The 22,883-nt window shown below is 44.2% G+C and overlaps 1 protein-coding gene across 2 annotated transcripts in view; it reads left to right on the top strand.

Moving 5' to 3' along the window:
• The first annotated feature begins 113 nt into the window (after positions 1–113).
• Positions 114–22,883, top strand: part of POLR3B (RNA polymerase III subunit B) — a 66,087-nt gene continuing 43,317 nt past the window's right edge. The window contains exons 1-15 of one of the 2 annotated variants that reach the window (XM_072145453.1): positions 114–277; positions 507–539; positions 1,454–1,510; positions 2,047–2,111; positions 2,203–2,278; positions 3,694–3,794; positions 5,278–5,369; positions 5,563–5,680; positions 10,170–10,278; positions 14,837–14,959; positions 16,580–16,702; positions 18,701–18,835; positions 21,478–21,639; positions 21,803–22,003; positions 22,100–22,262. In XM_072145453.1, coding sequence (XP_072001554.1) covers positions 206–277; positions 507–539; positions 1,454–1,510; positions 2,047–2,111; positions 2,203–2,278; positions 3,694–3,794; positions 5,278–5,369; positions 5,563–5,680; positions 10,170–10,278; positions 14,837–14,959; positions 16,580–16,702; positions 18,701–18,835; positions 21,478–21,639; positions 21,803–22,003; positions 22,100–22,262 — 1,630 coding nt within the window. In that variant the 5' untranslated portion in view covers positions 114–205. Of the gene's footprint in view, positions 278–506; positions 540–1,453; positions 1,511–2,046; positions 2,112–2,202; positions 2,279–3,693; positions 3,795–5,277; positions 5,370–5,562; positions 5,681–9,559; positions 9,669–10,169; positions 10,279–14,836; positions 14,960–16,579; positions 16,703–18,700; positions 18,836–21,477; positions 21,640–21,802; positions 22,004–22,099; positions 22,263–22,883 lie in introns of those variants that run through there. The other variant, XM_072145454.1, reaches the window with a different exon arrangement.

The following is a 22,883-nucleotide window of genomic DNA, read 5'->3' as shown; positions in this document are numbered from 1 at the left end:
TAGACAAAACAGACGTCAGTTGTGGATTTTACAGCGTTATGTTTGTTTAGTCTGTTGTTTTTATATTTTGCCCTCAACAAAGATGGCCGACTTGGCGTTTTCTACAGGCGGAACATTTGTTGACAGGAGTCTGCAGTGGTGGGAAGGGTTTAGCGGCTGCACACTTCATCTCTTCCCATGTGTTTGGGCTGCTGGGGAGGAAGGCATGGATGTGCTGGCTGAGGAGTTTGGGACTTTGACTCAGGAGCAGCTTATATCCCCTGTGGATACTGTGGAGGTGAGATGTCAGGGGAAGCTACAAATAAATAGAATATCTATTGAAAGTTGCAGATCTATAAAGATTTTGTTACTACTGCATGATGTATCTTTAAATATTCAGAATTGAAGAAAGCAAAAATATGTGTGATCCTTTTTGTGTATGCAGCTCCCCTGCACATCTATGTGTTATATCCATGTCTATGAGTGAGTCACACATTGTCTAATAATGTTTTTTTTTCCTATTGTAGGAAAAATGGAAATTACTTCCGGCTTTTTTGAAAGTAAGTGTAATCATTAAAAATATATTATTTTTTTTTATAATATAAGGGGTTGTACCATGTTTGATTGTTATATCCTATTCACAGTAAAGGGGATAGCAATCTGATTGGTAGGTGTCCTAGCAGAGACTGAGGGCTCTAAGTAATCTGGGGAATGGGGGTACCATTTTGATTAATGGATGGAGCGACAGGTCCAGTATGCCTACTGTCATTTATTTATTACTATGAGAGTGTCGGAAATTGCTTAGCACAGCGCTCTGGTATCTCTTGAACTCCCGTCTTTTTATAGTGACGGAAATTTCCACCGCTCCCTTGGTATAGAGAGGGCGGCAGTAGGTATGTCCGACCTGTCAGTTAGTGAGAACAGGATCCCCATTTTCATGATTGGCACCACTACTGATCAGATATTTATACCCGCTCCTGAGGATCTACAACACATATTGGGGCAGATTTACTTACCGGGTCCTGTCGCGATCCCGCGGTACGTTGTCCGACGAGGATTCGGGTCCGGTGCATTTCACTAAGCTCATGCGCCTGAGTTCCAGCATCCATAGCTTCTGCGCCAAGGTCCGCCGGAGTTCACCTTCTTCTTCCCGATGCATGTAAGTGCATGTCTTGCGAAAAAATTCTAAATGTTAAATCCTGCGCGTTGTCCGACGGCCCACCCCCCGATTTCTGTTGTGTGCAAGCTGGCGCCGCTGCGCCAAAATCCGATCGCGTGCGGGGCAATTCGGCGCAAAGCGGAAATCGTCGGGAAACCCGGCGAAAATGCGTCCTGCGGACCCTTAGTAAATGAGCCCCATTGAGCGGAAAATTTGTGCATGCAGAGTGACTGTTTTAATGTGCAATTGGTCTAAAATTAAAAGTAATGATAATGTACGAGTATGGATCTCATCTACATGTTTTGTGATTCTTAGGTCAAGGGTCTTGTGAAGCAGCACATAGACTCGTTCAACTATTTCATCAATGTGGAGGTAAGCGAATATTGCTTTTGTTGTTATGTTGTTAATGACCGCAATCTGTACAGATTGTACATAGTGTCCTATCTGCAGGCAGCATGTTATAGAGCAGGAGCAGCTGAGCAGATTGTACATAGTGTCCTATCTGCAGGCAGCATGTTATAGAGCAGGAGCAGCTGAGCAGATTGTACATAGTGTCCTATCTGCAGGCAGCATGTTATAGAGCAGGAGCAGCTGAGCAGATTGTACATAGTGTCCTATCTGCAGGCAGCATGTTATAGAGCAGGAGGAGCTGTGCAGATGGTACATAGTGTCCTATCTACAGGCAGCATGTTATAGAGCAGGAGGAGCTGAGCAGATTGTACATAGTGTCCTATCTGCGGGCAGCATGTTATAGAGCAGGAGGAGCTGTGCAGATGGTACATGGTTTCCATAACTTAATGGCTTCAGATCAGACTGTATTTTCATGGTTCTTGGTTGTACATAAGGGGAAGTGAGCCATCAGATAAAAAATATTTGTATTTTTGAAATTATCTTCCTCCTTTTATCAGATTAAAAATATAATGAAAGCCAATGAAAAGGTGACCAGTGACGCAGACCCCATGTGGTATTTAAAGTAAGTCTGCGCTTGTGTTCGGATGGGGGACTATGGCTTAGATGTTCTTATAAGTATATAATGGTTATAACTAGGATCTACTTTGTTTCAGGTACCTCAACATATATGTGGGAGTCCCTGATGTTGAAGAGAGCTTCAATGTGACCAGACCTGTATCTCCACACGAGGTATATACATTAATATTTGTGGGTGTTATTTATGGTGTCCACACACTTAACCCCTTAGTGTCGCAGCTTGAAAAGGCTCTAGTGACCGGGCATTTTTAGCGAATTTTCGTAAGCGACGGTTTAAGGGCCATAACTTTTTTTTTTTTTTTTCTGCATGCTACCTTAAATTTCTTTGCAGCGTTTTCTTTGCGACACATAGAGCTAGTTAAAAGTTAATACATTTTTATTTGGGGTTAAAAGTGGAAAAAAGGCTTTTTTTGTCATATATAGTACTTTTTTTTTTTTTTTTTTTTTTAATTTTCTATTAACTCAAAATGAACTTTATTAATGAATTCCCTATTCTGTTTCGGTCATTTTGATACGTAATATGTATAGTCTCAGGCAAACGGGGTGACTATGGCAATGCTTTTTGTAGTTTAGCGGGGGAATTAAAAAAAAAAAATTATTATATAGGGAAATGTCATTGTATTTTTATTAATATTAATTTTTTTGTGTTTTTATTTTTTACTATTATGACCTCATGGGGGACATTTTTCAGTTTTTTTTAATTTTACTCTATTTTTCCCTTGTAGCTGAGGCATCTATAAGCGCCTCAGTTACATCTGTCACTGGGGATTCTGATTAGAGCTGTACTGGGTCTAATTAGACCCAGCAGCTCTGTTTAACCCCTTTAGACCCAGCTCCGCTCCTCCATGCATCGCGCATATTCAGCGCAATGCTGTAAGGAGCGGAGAAGGGGGAAGCGGTAACAAACCGCACCTCCCGGTTGTCTAGCGCACCAGGTGTCTAGTCGAAAACTGCAGCGATGTCTAAAAACGTTGCTGCAGGCTCCGGATCTGCGCCCGCTGATGTCTTAAGTCAGCGGGTGAGCAGAGAGGAGTTAAAGAGGACCTGTCACCCGAAATAAACTCTAAAAGCACTTACAAAAGTTTAGCTGCTCCCTAGCCCTGCCCCAGGTATAGCAGTGTTAAATCACTATCTTTATCGGAACATACTGATAAGCTAGGAAACACTGCATTACGTAGCGCTCTGAACGGCGGGCAAGCTTACAGCAGTCCGGCGTATTCATGACGGGGCGGTCCGAGGAGCTCCCGTCTCTTCAGATTCTGCCCCGTACCACCCCTGCCAGGCTCCACGCTGCAGTCACCTCCTCCTTGGACCGACCCTCAAGAATACATCGGACCGCTGTGAGCTTGGTCCGGCTGTTCTGATGGCTCTGCAGTGCAGTGTTTTCTAGCTTATAGCTAGCTATTTAACACTGCTATACCTGGGGTAGCGATGGGGAGCTGATTACTTTAGTAAGTGCTCCTAGAGGGATTATTTTGGGTGACAGGTCCTCTTTAATGTCCGCCTGCATGAGGGCAAGTGGCTGTGTCTAATTATATATAATAATAATTATTTATTTTTTTTTTTAGTGTCGTCTTCGAGATATGACCTACTCTGCACCCATCACCGTGGATATTGAATACACAAGGGGCAGCCAGAGGATTATCCGTAACGCCTTACCTATTGGCAGGTAAGGACAATGCACTGTATAATGGCACCCAGCCTGATGGGGAGGTAGTACATGTACAATGACAAAGCAATAGAACTTACACTCTGTATCACGATTACAGTCCATCTACAGGATACATGACAAGTGTCTGTTTAGTGGAGGGTTAAACCAAGCGTCTTCTCTGCTTGTCAGAGGATATACTGAGAAATTTCGACTAAACAAAGTATCTGTGTCTCCAGTTTCTGGGGTGCTATTTTGTGCTGTCCTGTGGTTGTTGGTGCCTCCAGGATGCTGGTTACTGGTGCGGCCATTAGCTAAGCAGTATGACAATATGGACTTTGGACCAATAAATGTTTAACCCTTACCTAAATCCTTAGATTGGGAATGTAAAAGGTATTTAAAGGAAATTTTATTTATAATTCATTATATTTGTTGTGGAGTCGGTCCATTTTATCACAACTCCGACTTCACCAAAATGTTCACCGACTCTGGACTTCCCTGGAATCTGCCTTACTATCATCGCTAGTTTTTTGCCCACAGGTTCTGTAGCTGCAGCGTCTTCTCTGCTTGTCGGAGGATAAACTGAACAACTACAGACAAATTGGGGCTTGTATACTAAAAAACAGTGCAGCCTGTATTAAATGCAGTTGCCTGTGTAGTGTGCAGGAGGCACCAGATTCAGAATTTCTGACACCCGTTCTTCATGAATCTGGAGCCCCCTGCACTGCCCCGACAGAGTGCAGCAATTTTTATTTATTTTTTTTGGTGCATCCTTGACATAGGGCGTGCGAAACAATTCTGTGACGCTTTGCATGATATATGTGGCGCAGGCTTAGACCGAGCACTTTGTTTCGGATGAAGAATAGTGCAGCCGCAACACAAATGTGGCGCTGACACTTACTAAATACCTGTGCAAGAAGTTTTGACATGAAAGAACGTGCAGAAAACTGGCGAGTGGCCCTTAGTAAATGGGCCCTATTATCTGTATGGTATAATTGACATTTCCCAGAACTATGAAACCTCCCAGACCCTATATTTTGGGAATGTAAGGGGATACGTCTTAATTGATAATGGGAAAGTGTTAGGCTTTTCAGTTTTGGGATAAAGTATTTCAGTGGAGGAACGAAGTCCTGGAGATATCTTTGACTCCCTCAATTAGCTTGGCCATAGTAGGAATGACTAGAATTATTGGTAATATTAGACCAAGCGAGAGGTTTTTGTCAGTGGATATGCTGACCCAGATTAACTACAGTCTCCCTCTCCTCTCTAGTTTATCACAGTCTTCTCTGCTTGCCAGACTCTTACAGACTGATAAAGATCACGTCTGACAATGTGTGTCCACCTAGGCCCATGATATTGCACTTCTGCATTATCTTTTCTCATTGCTCTGTGACATTCCTCTGTAATTCCTCCTGAAAACGCATGAATAACGTGACAACTAGGTGTTAGCATTCCCCCTGTCTAGACTGTCCTTCCATACTCTGCACATGCTTTCTCCATACAGAATGCCAATCATGTTGCGTAGTTCCAACTGTGTCCTCATGGGCAAGACTCCGGCTGAATTTGCAAAGTTGAACGAGTGCCCACTGGACCCAGGTAAGTAGTACGTGCCTTCAACCTCGTTCTTCATGTTTGCATATGCAGACTGTATTTTGCCATTAACCTGTGACTTGTGACTTTTTGGGTTCCTGCTATTGTCATAGTCACCAATAATTGTCGGGACACCCCCATATAGATTGGACTGTTGGCTGTTTTCACTGACGTGCAAGGAATTTTGTTCCTTTTTCAGGTGGTTACTTCATCGTTAAAGGGATGGAAAAAGTGATCTTGATTCAGGAACAGCTTTCCAAAAACCGAATTATTGTGGAGGCCGACAGGAAGGGAGCGGTGGGCGCCTCTGTTACAAGGTATGGGTCAAGACATTGAATAAAGAGTCTTTGAGTCTCATAGGATGATGGGATATTACTTAAAGGGGTTGCACCAACAAAAATTTTTATCCCCTATCCAAAGAATACGGAGGATAACAAGTGATACTCCGACTTCTGGTACCCCAACTGTTAATGAGAACAAGACCCCCAGCAATCTGGAGAGTAGGGGTTCCATTCTCATGATCAGTGGAGGTCGCAGAAGTTGGGTTTTCATTAGCTTATTTTCCATACATAGTTGGTACAACCCCTTTTAAGTATGCTATAACTTTATGTATGGGAGGGATCCAATCTCCGGGCTCCCTGGCAGTGAAGGGATTTCAGCACCTTCGTCATTTACCACCTCTGGTGTTATAACTGGTAATTTGCTTCTTGTACGCCACGACTCATTTACCTATAAAATGGGGGTTCAATCTTTGGTCTTCCACTCATCAACATTTTATTCTGTCAACGAAGGAAAAATATATTTATGATTTTTGGTGAAGCTTTTAATTGAACATATATATTCTCAGTGCCTTCAAGTAGTATTCAACCCCCTGCAGATTTATCAGGTTTGATAAGAAGTAAATAAGTTAGAGCCTTCAAACAAGAGCAGGATTTATTAACAGATGCATAAATCTTACAAACCAAAAAGTTATGTTGCTTAGTTAAATTTTAATGAATTTTAAACATAAAAGTGTGGGTCAATTATTATTCAACCCCTCAAACCACCAGAATTCTGTTTGGTTCCCCTAAAGTATTAAGAAGTAGTTCAGGCACAAAGAACAATGAGCTTCACATGTTTGGATTAATTATCTGTTTTTCCAGCCTTTTCTGACTATTTAAGACCCTCCACAAACTTGTGAACAGCCTCATACAGGGTCAACATGGGACAAAGGAGCATTCCAAGGCCATTAGAGACAAGATCGTGGAGGGTCACAAGGCTGGCAAGGGGTACAAATCCCTTTCCAAGGAGTTGGGCCTACCTGTCTCCACTGTTGGGAGCATCATCCGGAAGTGGAAGGTTATGGAACTACTGTTAGCCTTCCGCGGCCTGGACAGCCTTTGAAAGTTTCCTCCCGTGCCGAGGCCAGGCTTGTCCGAAGAGTCAAGGCTAACCCAAGGACAACAAGGAAGGAGCTCCGGGAAGATCTTATGGCAGTGGGGACATTGGTTTCAGGCAATACCATAAGTAACGTACTCCACCGCAATGGTCTCCGTTCCAGACGAGCACGTAAGGTACCTTTACTTTCAAAGCGTCATGTCCAGGCTCGTTTAGTTTGCTCATGATCACTTGGAGGACACTGAGACAGACTGGTTCAAGGTTCTCTGGTCTGATGAGACCAAGATCGAGATCTTTGGTGCCAACCACACGTGACGTTTGGAGACTGGATGGCACTGCATACGACCCCAAGAATACCATCCCTACAGTCAAGCATAGTGGTGGCAGCATCATGCTGTGGGGCTGCTTCTCAGCCAAGGGGCCTGGCCATCTGGTCCGCATCCATGGGTAGATGGATAGCACGGCCTACTTGGAGATTTTGGCCAAGAACCTCCGCTCCTCCATCAAGGATCTTAAGATGCATCGTCATTTCATCTTCCAACAAGACAACGACCCAAAGCACACAGCCAAGAAAACCAAGGCCTTGTTCAAGAGGGAAAAAATCAAGGTGTTGCAGTGGCCTAGTCAGTCTCCTGACCTTAACCCAATTGAAAACTTGTGGAAGGAGCTCAAGATTAAAGTCCACATGAGACACCCAAAGAACCCAAGATAACTCCAGAGACCTGTGCCGGCCTGATCAGGTCTTATAAAAGACGATTATTAGCTGTAATTGCAAACAAGGGTTATTCCACAAAATATTAAACCTAGGGGTTGAATAATAGACACACACTTTTATGTTTAAATTTTATTAAAATATAACTAAGCAACATAACTTTTTGGTTGGTAAGATTTATGCATCTGTTAATAAATCCTGCTCTTGTTTGAAGGCTCTAACTTATTTGCTTATCAAACCTGTATGTATATATGTGGTAGGTGGATCAATGGGACATGAGGATGGCCCTTTTAAGGACTAATCCTCACGTCCTCGCACTTTTTTTGGAAACTTTTATTTGGCACATATGTAAATTTTTTTATGCGGCTACTGGGGCGTGGAGTAGCCGCATCTGAGGTTACACGAGGCGGCTACTCCTCGCCCCGGTAGCCTCTTTTCTCCTTCTACTTACAATCTTCGGCTCGTAGCTGCGCGCCCTCGTCCGACGATCCTGCCGTCTGCGCATGCGCAGAACAGCAGGCCCTCGTCTGTGCAGCTCCGGCTTCGGAGCAGTGACCGCGCAGGCGCGGGCCTGCTGTTCTGTGCATGCGCGGGCCTGCTGTTCTGTGCATGCGCGGGCCTGCTGTTCTGTGCATGCGCAGACGGCAGGATTGTGGTAGGTTCCCTTTAAGAACAATCCTCCGGACCCTATCTTGTACATAACCCGGGGACTGCCTGTATATCTCACACTCAGGATCTCACCTATAGGGTGTTATATTCTAGGCACCGACACAGGGGCACTAGGGGGTGAGTTATAATGTCTGGATTTTTTGGCAATTTTTATTGGTAGGTTTTGGTGTAATTTAAAGGGGTTGTCCGATTATTTGTAATGCTGGTGATGCATTTTTAAGAAAACAAACCTGTACTCACCTCTTCCTTCGCTACAGGCGTCTCATGCCGTCTACCTCTTCGCTTACAGGGGGCACAGAAGTTCTGCTGAGTTTGGTTTCTGGCCGGGCGAGGTGGTCGCCCACGTTCACTTGTCCCTATTCCCAGTGCTGTATCGGGCGCTGAGATATTGGGGCTGGTTGGTGTGGCCAAACTCAGCGGGGCTTCCGTGCCTCTGTAAACAAACAGGTAGACGTTGGCATGGGACGTCTGGAGCGATGGAGCAGGTGACTACAGGTTTGTTTGTTTTTTAAAAATGCCTCAACATCCCACCCCCAGAATTTTACAAACATTCGGACAATCCCTTTAAATGCAGGCAATATTAGGGGCAATTTATCAGAACTGTTTGAGAGCAGAACTGTTTTAGTTGCCCATATCAACCAATTAGAGCTCAGCTTTCATTTTCCCACAGCTGTTTATAAAATGTAAGCTGAGCTCTGATTGGTTTCCATTGGCAACTAGAACAGTTTTACCTCAGACACTTCTGATAAATCTCCTCCCATTAATGTGTCATTGAAAATCTAAAGCAGAGAAATTATTTCTATCCAGGCGGGGAAAATATTTAGAAGTTGAATGGTTGATCCCTGTAAAGAGACACAAACTTAAATAAAAAAAAAATCTGTCAGTCTCTCTATCTATCCTTTCGAAGTGACCCACAGAGTACGGTGGTTCGCTTTCTTAAAGGGGTATTCTAATTTTTGGTATTGATAATGTATGGACTGCAGACATGCCTGCTTCTCTGGTCTAAGAATAGGTTTAGTCTATGGTTAAAAATAGATAAATCTTTATAAAGATATTAAAGTTAAAAATGTGTATCCATCATGACGGCTAAATAACATACTGGTGATGCGTTTCGAGCCTGAAGATGCGACTCTTAGTCGTACCTTTTAGTCATTACCAATTTTCTCCCTAATGTTTACATTGATAATATACCTGCAGGATTTGTTATAAGTACAGGCGGTCCCCTACTTAAGAACACCCAACTTACAGACGTCCTTTAGTTACAAACGGACCTCTGGATTTTAGCAATTTAATGTACTTCAGCCCCAGGATACAATAAACAGCTATAACAGTTATCAAATGTGTCCGCAATTAAGATTTATTGGTAATCCTGGTTCTTATGACAACCCAACATTTTTTTAAAATCCAAAAGTCACAGAGACCAAAAACATTTTGACTGGGGTTACAGTTCTAAAATATACAGTTCCGACTTGCACACAAATTCAACTTAAGAACAAACCTGCAGAACCTATCTTGTATGTAACCGGGGGACTGCCTGGTACATAAGTGTAAGTTTTACCTAAGCGACCCCCTTCCCAAGACCCTGTGCCTATCGTGTATTTTTGACATATCCTATAGTGTATATAATATACATGAGAATATCCCTTTAACACCACCTTCTATCACTACTGTGGGGGTAAAGCTTTCCTCGAGGTCCCGTCTTCTGCCATGTTCCCACACAAGTGAATGTTGCACTTGCACGCCATTACATACAAGGCACTTATTGGCCCCCCTTCTTGTGATCCCCCCCGGGGGTCTTCAATGTCCATAATATCCTTCTTATCGGTGGTCCCTGTCCGGACACTATAGACGTTGATGGAGCAGTGGGTCAAACTGTGAAGAGACGAGCCTCATAGACCAGAGCGGTGGTCTTATTTCCTTGAGGAATAACAGAGCAACAACACCGCTCATATACTCCTAGACAATTCGTGCATCTATCGCACCCATCTATGGTAAATAACAGGGGGCGGTTAGTATTTTGGGTCACGGTTCTTCATTTTCTTTGGCAGCTCGACCCATGAGAAGAAGAGCAGAACCAACCTGGTGATGAAGCAGGGGAGGTTCTACCTGAAGCACAACACCTTGTCCGAAGATATTCCCATTGCCATTATATTCAAGGTGGGTGTAGTAGTCACACATTATACCAGTATTGATGTGTATATAGCGGCATCACATACTGTGGTGCGGTACCGCGTGGTCCTATATGGTAATCTAGTACAAGATCAGCATAACAAAGCAGAGACCAGAGGAAAGATCACAATTCAAGGTATGTGCATGTGATTTTCAGATCTCATCTACGTGCAGCAAACTTTTTCAGATTTGCTGTATGTGGATTAGTGTTGTTCTGTTATTCCTCCTGGACATTTCTCAATAATTTGACTACAGGGCTTCCGAATTTTTTGGGTGTGTCCTTACACACATTCTCCAGCAGTATGATTATATATATATATATATATATATATATATATATATATATATATATATATATATATATATATATATTTTTTTTTTAATTCATTGAAACCCCATTTTGCACTGAAAATATTTTTTTTAAAGGCTTGTTTAATAGGGGGGCAGCTTCCATAGAGTATATGGGGATGGGAGGAAGAAAGTTGAACTCAGTCTTGTGTAGTAAGCAGGGGGGGGATCTTCTCAAAGGAATGTCCCCCTTGAGAGGTTTCATTGTGCATACAATATTAACTTCTTCATTATTGAAGAATTAGGAGGGAAAAGCAGATCCTTGAAATCAGTTTGCCCACTTCTTCCACTAGAGGGAGACATTCGCTATTTAATTTTTTCTATTCTCTTTGGGATGGAATTTTCTGACTTTTATTAAAGAGTTAATTGATTTTTAACTGGGGGGTTAACAGTATGAGGCCAAAAGTGCATTAGATTGATGAATACAGGCGGTCCCCTACTTAAGGACACCCGACTTACAGAGAACCCATAGTTACAGACAGACCCCTCTGACCTCTGGTGAAGCTTTCTGAATGGTTTACTATAGTCCCAGACTGCTGTAATGTGTCTGTAATGAAGCTTAATTTTTTTTTTTAAATCAGATATTTTTATTGAAAGTTTTTGTCGTCCCCCCCCCCTTTTACAAGCCCAACAAGTACAACAATGGTAATGAAGCTTTATTGATAATCCTTGGTCCCATTACAGCAAATAAATGTTTAAACTCCAATTGTTACTGGGGCCAATTTTTTTTTTTTTTGTCTGGATCTACAATTATAAAATATACAGTTTTGACTTGCATACAAATTCAACTTAAGAACAAACCTCCGGACCCTATGTTGTACGTAACCCAGGGACTGCCTGTACAGACATATGGTCACTGTGCACTCCGGACCTATAGAGGTCTTAGTGGACCAGAATTATCTCCGGTCATACCAAATCTGCAGGAAAAGCAGCACTGCAGTGTAAAGCATGGGGTAGCCACCGGGGTGGAGCAATTTGGGAGCAAATTACCAGATATTTCTGACATGTGTGGATCTGGATATGAGCACACCCCTTTAAGAAGAACCTTTCTCCGCCTTCCCCTCTTTGCAATGTTTCATAGATTCGTCTCCACAGATTTCAACACAATAGGAGTAAGCTTGGTTCTTTTTGGTACCCAATATCTAACTTAGGCAATTTCTGAGCTGGGAGGTGACTGGATGTCAGCTTCAGGCTAAGACCGCCCACTTGACAAAGAACCTAGGTGGCATATTGGGCGCTAAAACCAAATAATCCAAATAAAATGGAGGAAAGGCGAGTTCTATCTTAACTACACAACTATATAAAGGTGGTATCTCTGTGATTTGTACTGACCCACAGAATGAAGGGAAAGTGGTGAAAAACAGAGCCCACAAGAATATAGCACAAATGCACCCTGTACATTGAATATTAAAATGGCGCCTATATATAGCCAGAATAATTGTCCCGTGTATAACAAGCCATCATATGACTATATAAACGGAAAAATAAAAAGGCAGGGAGTCAAAAAAAAAATTCTGTGACCTTAACTCTTACCAGATGTCACCCCATTAACCACCTCCCTCAGAAATGTCCTTTATAGAATTCCCTCTTTTATGTGACATTTCATCCATTTAAAATTCACCCCAAATCGTGTGAAAATGAGCAGAGAAAAGTCATATTTTACTTGAGATGAGTCAAGTTTAGAGGCTGCATTGGGAAGGAAATCCATTCTTCGGTTCTACAGCACCTAGAAAATTGCTGCTGGTGTTATATTAAAGATAAGAATCTCATCTTACAGATCACATCGGGGTTTATTGAGCTAAAGAAGCAGAGCTAAATTCGGGCAGGTAAAGTATTAGGCAGGAATTGGATCTCTATCTGCTGCTCACGTGTCCAACTGTCTTCTGTCATCTCCAATTCTGTAGATCACAGATCCATAATCCTTATGTGGTCTGCAAGATGAGCATCTTAGCCTTAATATGGCACTAGCAACATGTTTGTAGGTGCTGTAGAACTGAACATAAGGGCATCCCTCTGCATATAACTTTGGAGAAGAGAGTTTTTTTTTTTCTTCTTTATACAAGATTTTACATAAGAGGGAATTGTAGAAAGGACATTTCATCCTCTACCTCTGCTCGGAGTTTAATAGGATAAAACCTGGTTGCGGGTTCCCTTTAAGGGGTTAAAGATGCGTTGGAGAAATTGGTCTTTCTTTTTTTTTTTTGTATAACATTTTTGATAGAATTTTGTAACAACCTTTTATGTTTTTGGTTCCTCAGTAGACGTCTCTGGGAATGTTCTTGGGATAAGAATCTGCGGTGTATTAGGTTCTGGATTTGCTCCTTATACCTCATCTGGTCTGGTACTACTCTCTTGTGATAAGTCGGTACCACGGAGACCACAGGCGCGGCTCTTGATCTTTTGATCATGGCTGCACCTGTAAGAGGGGGGAGGGGGCATGAACTTATTTAGTCTCTATCCCGTCTCTTCTACCACGAAAGCAACAGAAAATAATCGCCCCAAATGGTTCTGATTATATCGGGTTGTATTTTCCAGGACAAACATTTTTGATCTGGTAATGACCCTTTAAATCGCTCGCTCTAATATTTTTAAAGGGATATTACACCTTTCATATGAGTAGGTGGTAAGTTGTCCTCTCCTAGTGTCCCAAATCTGAACAGAACAATATTCAGACTGTTGGTAGATTATATGCCAATACAGGCAGTCCCCGGGTTACGTACAAGATAGGGTCCGGAGGTTTGTTCTTAAGTTGAATTTGTATGTAAGTCGGAACTCTATATTTTATAATTGTAGGTCCAGAAAAAATTTTTTTTCGCCCCAGTGACAATTGGAGTTTTTTGCTGTAATGGGACCAAGGATTATCAATAAAGCTTCATTACAGACACCTTACAGCTGATTATTGCAATCTGGGACTATAGTAACATCCAGAGACTTCACCAGAGGTCAGAGGGGTCTGTCTGTAACTATGGGTTGTCTGTAAGTCGGGTGTCCTTAAGTAGGGGACCGCCTGTACTTCAATAATATTGCCGTACATGGCACTGCAATGTTCAAATAAGATCACCCTTCACTGTATAAATTCGATCTGGCCAGCTCTGTGCTGCGCTGTGTAATTTGTGTGCGCTATGTAAAAAATTTAATCATTTTTATTATTATTTAAATAATGTGCCAATACGGTTCTCAAATTAATACTACCAAATAGGATCTTAATATTATGCCTGTATCATGACTAAATAATACCTCCATTCATGAGCTACATTATATGCCAGTATAGTATCCAAATACGTGGTCTGACTAATGCCATAGGTGGAATAAATAATATGGCAATACGGTGCTCATATAATACCTCCATACATAGTCAAAGTAATATGCCAATACATTTTGCAGGTAATTCCACCATACATGGTATAAATAATATGCCAATAGTGTCCAAATAATACAGTCATACAGTGCATAAATCGGCCATTACAAGATTGAAGTGACTACTGTATGATTCCTAAATAATATGCCAATACTGTGTGCTGTTATTACAGTATCTAAATACCGCTATACCGTGTGTGTATGTATATACAGGCGCGCACACACACACACACGTTTCCAGATAATGCCACCATGCAGTGACTCCCTAATATGCAAGTACACCAAACCATGAATTATAATGAGCCTTCCATAGTGCCCGTATAATCCAGTCATTCAGCGCTAAAATAATACTGCCAAATAGTTAAAAACAAAATAATACACACATACTTATATTATATATACACACTCACATTTTATTACATTTTTTTTTTTAAGAGCGTATATATTTGTTAGAGTCGCACGGAGGTGAAGGCGGGAGGAGGGCGCTGGACTACGATACCTCCGTGTGAATTATCCAAGCATATTGGCCGCTTTATTCATCTCTATATCCCACCATTGTGACACATTGTTCGGTATTATCACCGTTTAAAGCCCCCCCACCCCTATTACGATCCGCGCCAGATTCTGTCACTTTATTTGTGTTCCTTTTTACTACCGCCCTTGTGTGCACATGCCGTAGCGTTTAACCTCCAGCACTAAAACCCCCAGCAAGTCGCTTTTAATGGCTCGTTCAGGCTCTACTATTGTGCGTCCGACGCTGCCAGATGGCTGGATTTTACACTCATAAAGCGAAAACCTCCCAAAAATGTTTCTTATTTCTTTCCCCCCACCTTTACTGCAGGCAATGGGTGTCGAAAGTGACCAAGAAATTGTCCAAATGATTGGGACGGAGGAGCACCTGATGGCGGCATTTGGGCCGAGCTTGGAGGAGTGCCAGAAAGCCCAGATCTTCACCCAAATGCAGGTAAAAAAAAAAACACTTTTTTTTTCAAAACTTTCTTGTGCAGTTCGTAATACAAAGCCTAACAAGCCATGGAATGAGAGCGGGCCTCAATTACTAGGATTTTACGCCCCGGCTTAACACTAAATAAAGTTTTATTTGTTTTTATTTTTTTGCCTTTTTGATGTGACCTTGTGGTATACACATGTTTTTAGTTAAGGCAACAGATTTGTGTGTTTTTGGGGTGGGTGGGGGGTGGGTTTGTATGCCATTTTTACAATTCCTGCAATTTGTACAGAGAGGTTCTCCAAGTGCATTGCACATTGTGCATTTTTTATTTTTTTTTTAATTATTGAGAATTTTGACTTAATATAACACAACATTGCTTGTTTTTGGGGTTCTCTTACCAGGGTTCTGATTTTGGGGATGTATATGTCAATTATTGTTAAAGGGAACCTGTCGCCACACTTTTTTTTACAAATACAGCCAGTTGCAGGTTCCCTTGGAGCCCCGTTAACTAACTGACACCCTTCTATTAGCTAAAAATTGTTTCCCTCACATCCCTATAAAATCAACTTTATAATCTTGCCTTGTCTCCAAGGATATCTAGAGCGAGGGAGACTAGACGTGGCCTCCTCGTGCTGAATCCAGCAGCTCTTCCCCGTGATATCTCAGCATTCAGCAATAATGTCATGTGACTGGGTTAACATTATCCAAGGTCGTTAAGCCTCCTAACTATAGAAAATCTGTACATCATACATAAATCTGATCACATGAAATCTCAGCAGCCTCCATGGGCTTCCAGTCCTCCCCATCCTTCATGCAGCCATGCTGTGATTTCATGTGATCAGATATATGCATGTTGTACAGTTTGCTAATGTTAGGAGGCAGTAACACAACTAACTTGTTTGTCAGGAGAGGGTCTGTTACTGTATTAAAACAGGTGTGGTTTTTTTTTATTGTTGTCAGGCCTTTTAATAAATGTACAAGGTTTTGGTAGATTTTTTTTTTCTGGGATCAAACACCTTAAAGTCATCGGCAGTGTCATTTGTAGCTGGTGACAGGTTCCAATAGCCTATGCTGTGCTGATTTTATTAAATGCCTTTGTCAGCATTCTGAATCATTTCAGTACTTTATACAGGTTTAATTCACATTACCTGGCTCCCTGTCAGCAGTGTGTGGCGAGTCCACGGGGAACGCAGCCTGTGTGTTCCTGCATCTCCTTGTGTATTCTTCTTCTACTCCACACCTTCTCAGCATTCAACAATAATGTCATGTGACCAGAGGGACATCATCTTAGGTCCTTTAGCCTCCTAACATTAGCAAACTGTACATCATGCATATATCTGATCACATGAAATACAAATGACACTCCTGATGACTTTAAGGTGTTTGATCCCACAAAACCTCTGTACAATTATAAAAAGGCTTGACAAGAATATGGAAAACACAACGGTTTTAATACAGTAACAGCGCCTTTCCTGTCAACAGGTTAGTTGTGGTACTGCTGGTATTCCCTATTCACTGTAATGGAGTTACACCCCATGGACTGTTGGCCAGGAAGCCAGACCACCCCTTTAAGGCGTGGAATGGGGCGGATACTTTAGACCTATAGTGACCAATACGTTTCTTCCCATGATTCAGGCATTAAAGTATATTGGTAATAAAGTCAGAAGGCAGAGGATGTGGGGAGGCGGAGGACCCAAGAAGTCCCGAGTGGATGAAGCTCGTGAACTCCTGGCATCGACCATTCTGACACATGTTCCGGTATGTAGCCACTTTGGATCTCCTGTATATTGGACATCTTCTTTAATAGGAATGAGGCCATTATCATACTTTTATTACACTCATTCCAAACCAAGAGAGAAGCCAATTTTCCAGAAAAATGTTCTACCATTTTGTCTATATAATCTCTATGGACCTATGGGTCTCCATGGTTACAGACTACAACTAATGCCCTCTGTAGTCTGATCCAATGGCAGATATTCATATAAGCGGCAACCCAGAGCCTTCAGTTTCCTATATGAAGATCTATAGGTTAAAAAAAAAACCTCTATACTCTGGTCGTTCTTCCTGACCCCGCGGTTTCGTCTTCTCCTCTTCCGACCACCGCGCATACGTTATGAAGCGGCAGGGTCGCAGCCGCCATAGTCTTGCTTTGGCAGGAAGAGGAGAAGATGGAGACGTGGGGAGAAGAAGCCGATGGTTAGTTAAGCGTGGGGTTTTTTTTTTCCAAGGGGGCTCAATGTGGACATTTCTGTAAAGGAAGGGGCCCTGCTGTGGGCGCTTCTGTATAGGGGGACCCTGCTGTGGACGCTTCTGTGTAGGGGGACTCTGCTGAGGACGCTTCTGTGTAGGGGGACCCTGCTGAGGACGCTTCTGTGTAGGGGGACCCTGCTGAGGACGCTTCTGTGTAGGGGGACCCTGCTGGGGACGCTTCTGTGTAGGGGGGACCCTGCTGGGGACGCTTCTGTGTAGGGGGGACCCTGCTGGGGACGCTTCTGTGTAGGGGGGACCCTGCTGGGGACGCTTCTGTGTAGGGGGGACCCTGCTGGGGACGCTTCTGTGTAGGGGGGACCCTGCTGGGGACGCTTCTGTGTAGGGGGGACCCTGCTGGGGACGCTTCTGTGTAGGGGGGACCCGTACCGGCGACGCTTCTGTGTAGGGGGGACCCGTACCGGCGACGCTTCTGTGTAGGGGGGACCCGTACCGGCGACGCTTCTGTGTAGGGGGGACCCGTACCGGCGACGCTTCTGTGTAGGGGGGACCCGTACCGGCGACGCTTCTGTGTAGGGGGGACCCGTACCGGCGACGCTTCTGTGTAGGGGGGACCCGTACCGGCGACGCTTCTGTGTAGGGGGGACCCGTACCGGCGACGCTTCTGTGTAGGGGGGACCCGTACCGGCGACGCTTCTGTGTAGGGGGGACCCGTACCGGCGACGCTTCTGTGTAGGGGGGACCCGTACCGGCGACGCTTCTGTGTAGGGGGGACCCGTACCGGCGACGCTTCTGTGTAGGGGGGACCCGTACCGGCGACGCTTCTGTGTAGGGGGGACCCGTACCGGCGACGCTTCTGTGTAGGGGGGACCCGTACCGGCGACGCTTCTGTGTAGGGGGGACCCGTACCGGCGACGCTTCTGTGTAGGGGGGACCCGTACCGGCGACGCTTCTGTGTAGGGGGGACCCGTACCGGCGACGCTTCTGTGTAGGGGGGACCCGTACCGGCGACGCTTCTGTGTAGGGGGGACCCGTACCGGCGACGCTTCTGTGTAGGGGGGACCCGTACCGGCGACGCTTCTGTGTAGGGGGGACCCGTACCGGCGACGCTTCTGTGTAGGGGGGACCCGTACCGGCGACGCTTCTGTGTAGGGGGGACCCGTACCGGCTGTGGTAGTGTTGTCGGGTGGAGGAGATTAGGCCTTGCAGCACGAGGTTTGTTTGGATGCTCGGGGGCCCAGAAAACACTAGGGACTCGCTTGCTATAGGTTTTTATTTTTCAAAAACCTCCTTTAAGGCCTTTTTGGTTCCAAAACTATCTCTCTCCTTGAGGCTTGCAGACTAATCAGACAAGAATCGGTGAGATATTTGTTGTGTTTTTTTGTTCTAAGGTTGGAAAATCCCTTTAATTAAAGGCCCAAACCACCCCATCCAATCCAGTTATTTGCTCCTTGTAATAGGCCTTTTTCTCCACTTATTCTTGTGGGACAGCATATGATACATTTGTAATCTTGCATTATAACGTATAATATTTCTTTTTTTCATTAGGTGAAAGAATTTAACTTCAGAGCAAAGTGCATCTACACCGCAGTGATGGTGCGCAGGGTGATCCTGGCTCAGGGAGAAAATAAAGTTGATGATCGTGATTATTATGGAAATAAGAGGTTGGAGCTTGCAGGACAGGTAGGTGTTGTCCGCTAAGGGTAGGTGAGAGAGGTCCGCTGGGGCAGGGAGGTCCGCTGGGGCAGGGAGGTCCGCTGGGGCAGGGAGGTCCGCTGGGGCAGGGAGGTCCGCTGGGGCTGTTGGGGCAGGGAGGTTTTGAGCTTGGATAGCTGAGTGATCAAAACTTTGTGTTTGTAGCAGCAGGATTGTGAAATATGTTGTCAGCCCAGGATAGTAGCTGGACTTGTAGCATTGTGTCCTCACACTGCTGTGAGATCTTGATATTGAACTGGTCTGTAGCCCCTCCCCTACACGTCGAGTGTCTAATACTGTATAGCAATTTTGCCAAAAACCTGCAACAGCTCAAACTAGAACCAAAGATGGGGTCTTCCGAATTGACTCTCCCCCACCAGCCTCTAAAAGTGACTCCTCTCAGACAAAAAAAAAAAAAGTGACTCCTCTCAGCTCATTTACATATGACTTTGTAGGTCATTTTTATGTTATTTTACAGGAAAACAGAGTTTTAACATAAGAGGGAAATTATTTATCACCCCCTACCTGTAGGGGCTGGGTGTAGAGGGGTAAAACCTATGGACCGAATCGAAGCTCTGTCGCCTGTTTTCTGCGTATCCCTAAAACTTGGTAGCCAAATTTTTGAGCTTCTCTAGCGACACGTTCAGTTCCGGCCGAATCCATACCGCCACAAAGGAAAATGTGTTCAGATCAGTGGAAGAGACGTCTCCGCTGACAATGGCGCGCGCAAAACTCTATTGTATCTCCGAAGAAAAGACACAATAGAGAATGATGTGATATTTTCTGCTAATTTCACACCCCATGGGAATCAGAAGTATGAAACGGGCCCTGGCTTTAGATAACAGATGTGGGCCCCTGAGCCAAACCAAAATTTTTTTTCTTTTCGAATTTTGATCTTTTTTTTTTTTTTCATGTCGCCAGAGGATTGGGGTAGGCCCTCCGCCAGCAGAGGTGTTAGCAAGACCTACCGACGGGAGACTTAATCTTTTCACCTTGCGTCTCCCGCGTTTCATTATTTGCGAAGCGTCTCCTTTGTTCGGCCGTATTTCGCTGTGTCTAATGCAGCCGGCTTTGTGAGGGCGAGATATGGAGCGGGCCTCGAAATCCAGCACCCTGCGCGGCGAGGGATTTCTGCCGCGTGACAAAGGAAAGAGCGCATTGACTTCAGAGATTGCCTAATCCCGGCTGTTGTGATAATGTAATTAAGGCGGCCCTAATGTCTTTTAATTTCGCGACCGGTTTGTGTGAAAAGGAGAATTTGGCACTCTAAAAGCCGGAGCGCTAAATAGCAATCTCAAGGCGACTAATTAGAATTCTCTGACATTAAGCTAATTGGGGAAACTGTTGCAGCGGCTTAAATTCTTTCATATTTCCCTTACACCCCCCACACCGCATTTACCCCCTCCCACTGCTCCTATTGGTGTCTTGTAAACTGTAACGTCTTTGGACCAGGGTGAATTGGGGAAAATTTGGATGGCTGTTAACCTGTGGAGTGCCAGACGGGTCATGGAGTTGCTTTAGTGAGCCATACGAAGACGCACGATCGGCTGTGATGGTTTATAAATGCAGCAATTTTAATTTTAAATAGTGGCTTTTAAACCCACACAAAAAAAAAAAGGTTGAATCTCGATATTTTTATTTTATATTTTTTTTGTTACCTTATGTGACGTCATCTAGGTTTCACTCCTCAGCGCCTAATCTCCCCAGAATGCAGCTTCTTCTTATCTATCTATGCCCCAGCTCTCACCCATTGGGGCACATTTACTTAGCTGGCCCCTGCTCGATCACCAATCCGGAGTGTCCGACGAGGATGAACTCTGCCGCGACTCATGTAGATCGTGCGCCCGATATCCTGCATGTGTCGCTTCCCCGATCAGGTCCGTCAGCGTTCACCTTCTTCTTCGTGGTGCATGTGAGTGCTTGGCTTGCGACACAAATTTAAATGTTAAATCCCGCGCTTAGTCTGAATCCGGGACCTACCTCGTCCCCGAGTTCTGTCGCATGAAAGCCAGTGCCGATGCACCAAAATCCGATCGTGTGCAACGCGATCCCCAAAAAGACGGGAAACCCAACGAAAATGTGACCGCGGGACCCTTGGTGAATAAGTCCCAATATGTTTTTTTTGCTCCCATCTCTTTGATTTTCCACTTATTTTCTCTGTTGCCCAAAAAGGTTTTTTTTTCTATGCTTCCATCTCACTATTTTGCCCCCTAGTTATTTCTCTCTCCATCTCAACTTTCTATGGTGCTCCCATTTACATTTTATGCACTTCATTAATCTACTCTCGCCCCCCCCCTCCAACTAGCTCTCTACATTCTATACCCAACATCTTGCTCTCTACATTATACTACCTCCCTCCCAGCTCGCCCTCTCTATGCTTCCGACCCACCCCACCCCCCCCCCAGTTTGTTCTCTCGGAGCTGTTCCCCCCCCCCCCCCAGTCTGTTCTCTTGGAGCTGTCCCCCCCCCCCCCCCAGTTTGTTCTCTCTTGGAGCTGTCCCCCATCCATTTTTAGTGATTCTGTTGATTAGTATTGAAATTTGTGCTCCTCTGATTGTGGATTACCAATCAATCCCATTTCCATTACTGAGTAATGAGGCCTCCTCCTTATTTTCCTTCTTGCCTTGCAGTTGCTGTCTCTCTTATTTGAAGACTTGTTTAAAAAGTTTAACTCTGAGATGAAGAAGATCGCCGACCAGGTCATTCCCAAGCAAAGAGCCGCTCAGTTTGATGTTGTGAAACATATGCGTCAGGACCAGATCACCAATGGCATGGTTAACGCCATCTCTACGGTAAGCAGGGGGGGGTAACCTAACAAAATCAGTCCGGGGAGGGGGGGGTTAAAAATATGGATGGTTATCCAAATCTGTGGGGGCTGCCTGCTGTCAATCCCTACTATTCTGATATTGACAACTATATTTAGCCCTGTAACATCATTTTCTGTACCCAATTCAGGGAAATTGGTCACTAAAGAGATTTAAGATGGACCGCCAGGGTGTGACGCAGGTGCTGTCCCGACTGTCCTACATATCCGCCCTGGGGATGATGACCAGAATCTCCTCTCAGTTTGAGAAGACGAGAAAAGTCAGTGGTCCGCGATCCTTGCAGCCTTCTCAGTGGGGTATGCTATGCCCCTCTGATACCCCTGAAGGGGAGGTGAGCATTTTCTGATACCCCTGAAGGGGAGGTGAGACCCCTTTACTGTTATAAACCATTGAACATCAGTGTTCTTCGTTTTATCTTCTCCTCTAGGCTTGCGGCCTAGTGAAAAACCTTGCGCTAATGACCCATATCACAACCGATATGGAGGACGGGCCTATAATAAAACTGGCCAGTAACCTGGGAGTCGAAGATGTCAACCTGCTGTGCGGGGAAGAGCTGGCCTACTCCAACATCTTTATGGTCTTCCTCAATGGTAATTCATATTTTTTCTACGAAATATGGTATAATCTCGTGTTAAGTATATGACCTATCCTAGGCTAGTCTGTCTGGGACATGCACCTAGCTTTAAATAGTTAGCACTTTAATAAAATAGTCTATACGCTTAGCTATTTTCATCACTCCCATAGGATTGAATAGAATTGGCAGCGCATGCGCAGGTTGGACGGAGAGTTTGACGCTCATTTGTGGCCACCCTCTATTCTATGGGAGCGCTGAAATAGCAGAGTCTATTTACGCTTGCCTATTTTAGTCTCTCTCAATTACTCGAACGATAAGTGGTTGCGCATGCGCAGATTACCACATTTGCGTGGCCACTTTCGATTCAGAGTAGAAGATGGCGTAGTCTGCCCCCTTCATTACTTTTGTCGCTCCCACAATCTTGAATGAAAAGTGGAGAGTGAGGAAACTAGTCTGTAGACTTGCTATTTTCTTAGCTCGGACTGACTTGGCGACACATGCGCAGGTTGAAGAGAGATTTACAGCTCTAGCTTGCCACTTTCTATTCCGATCTATTGTGAATTAAAAAAAAATATCTATACTCTGCCCTCTGCTATGTCCTCTGCTATCTTCATGACTGTCAGACTTGACTGAAGGG

The sequence above is a fragment of the Engystomops pustulosus genome, chromosome 4, assembly GCF_040894005.1.
Source record: "Engystomops pustulosus chromosome 4, aEngPut4.maternal, whole genome shotgun sequence".
NCBI lineage: Eukaryota > Metazoa > Chordata > Amphibia > Anura > Leptodactylidae > Engystomops > Engystomops pustulosus.
This window is presented reverse-complemented; position numbering and strand designations above follow the sequence as displayed.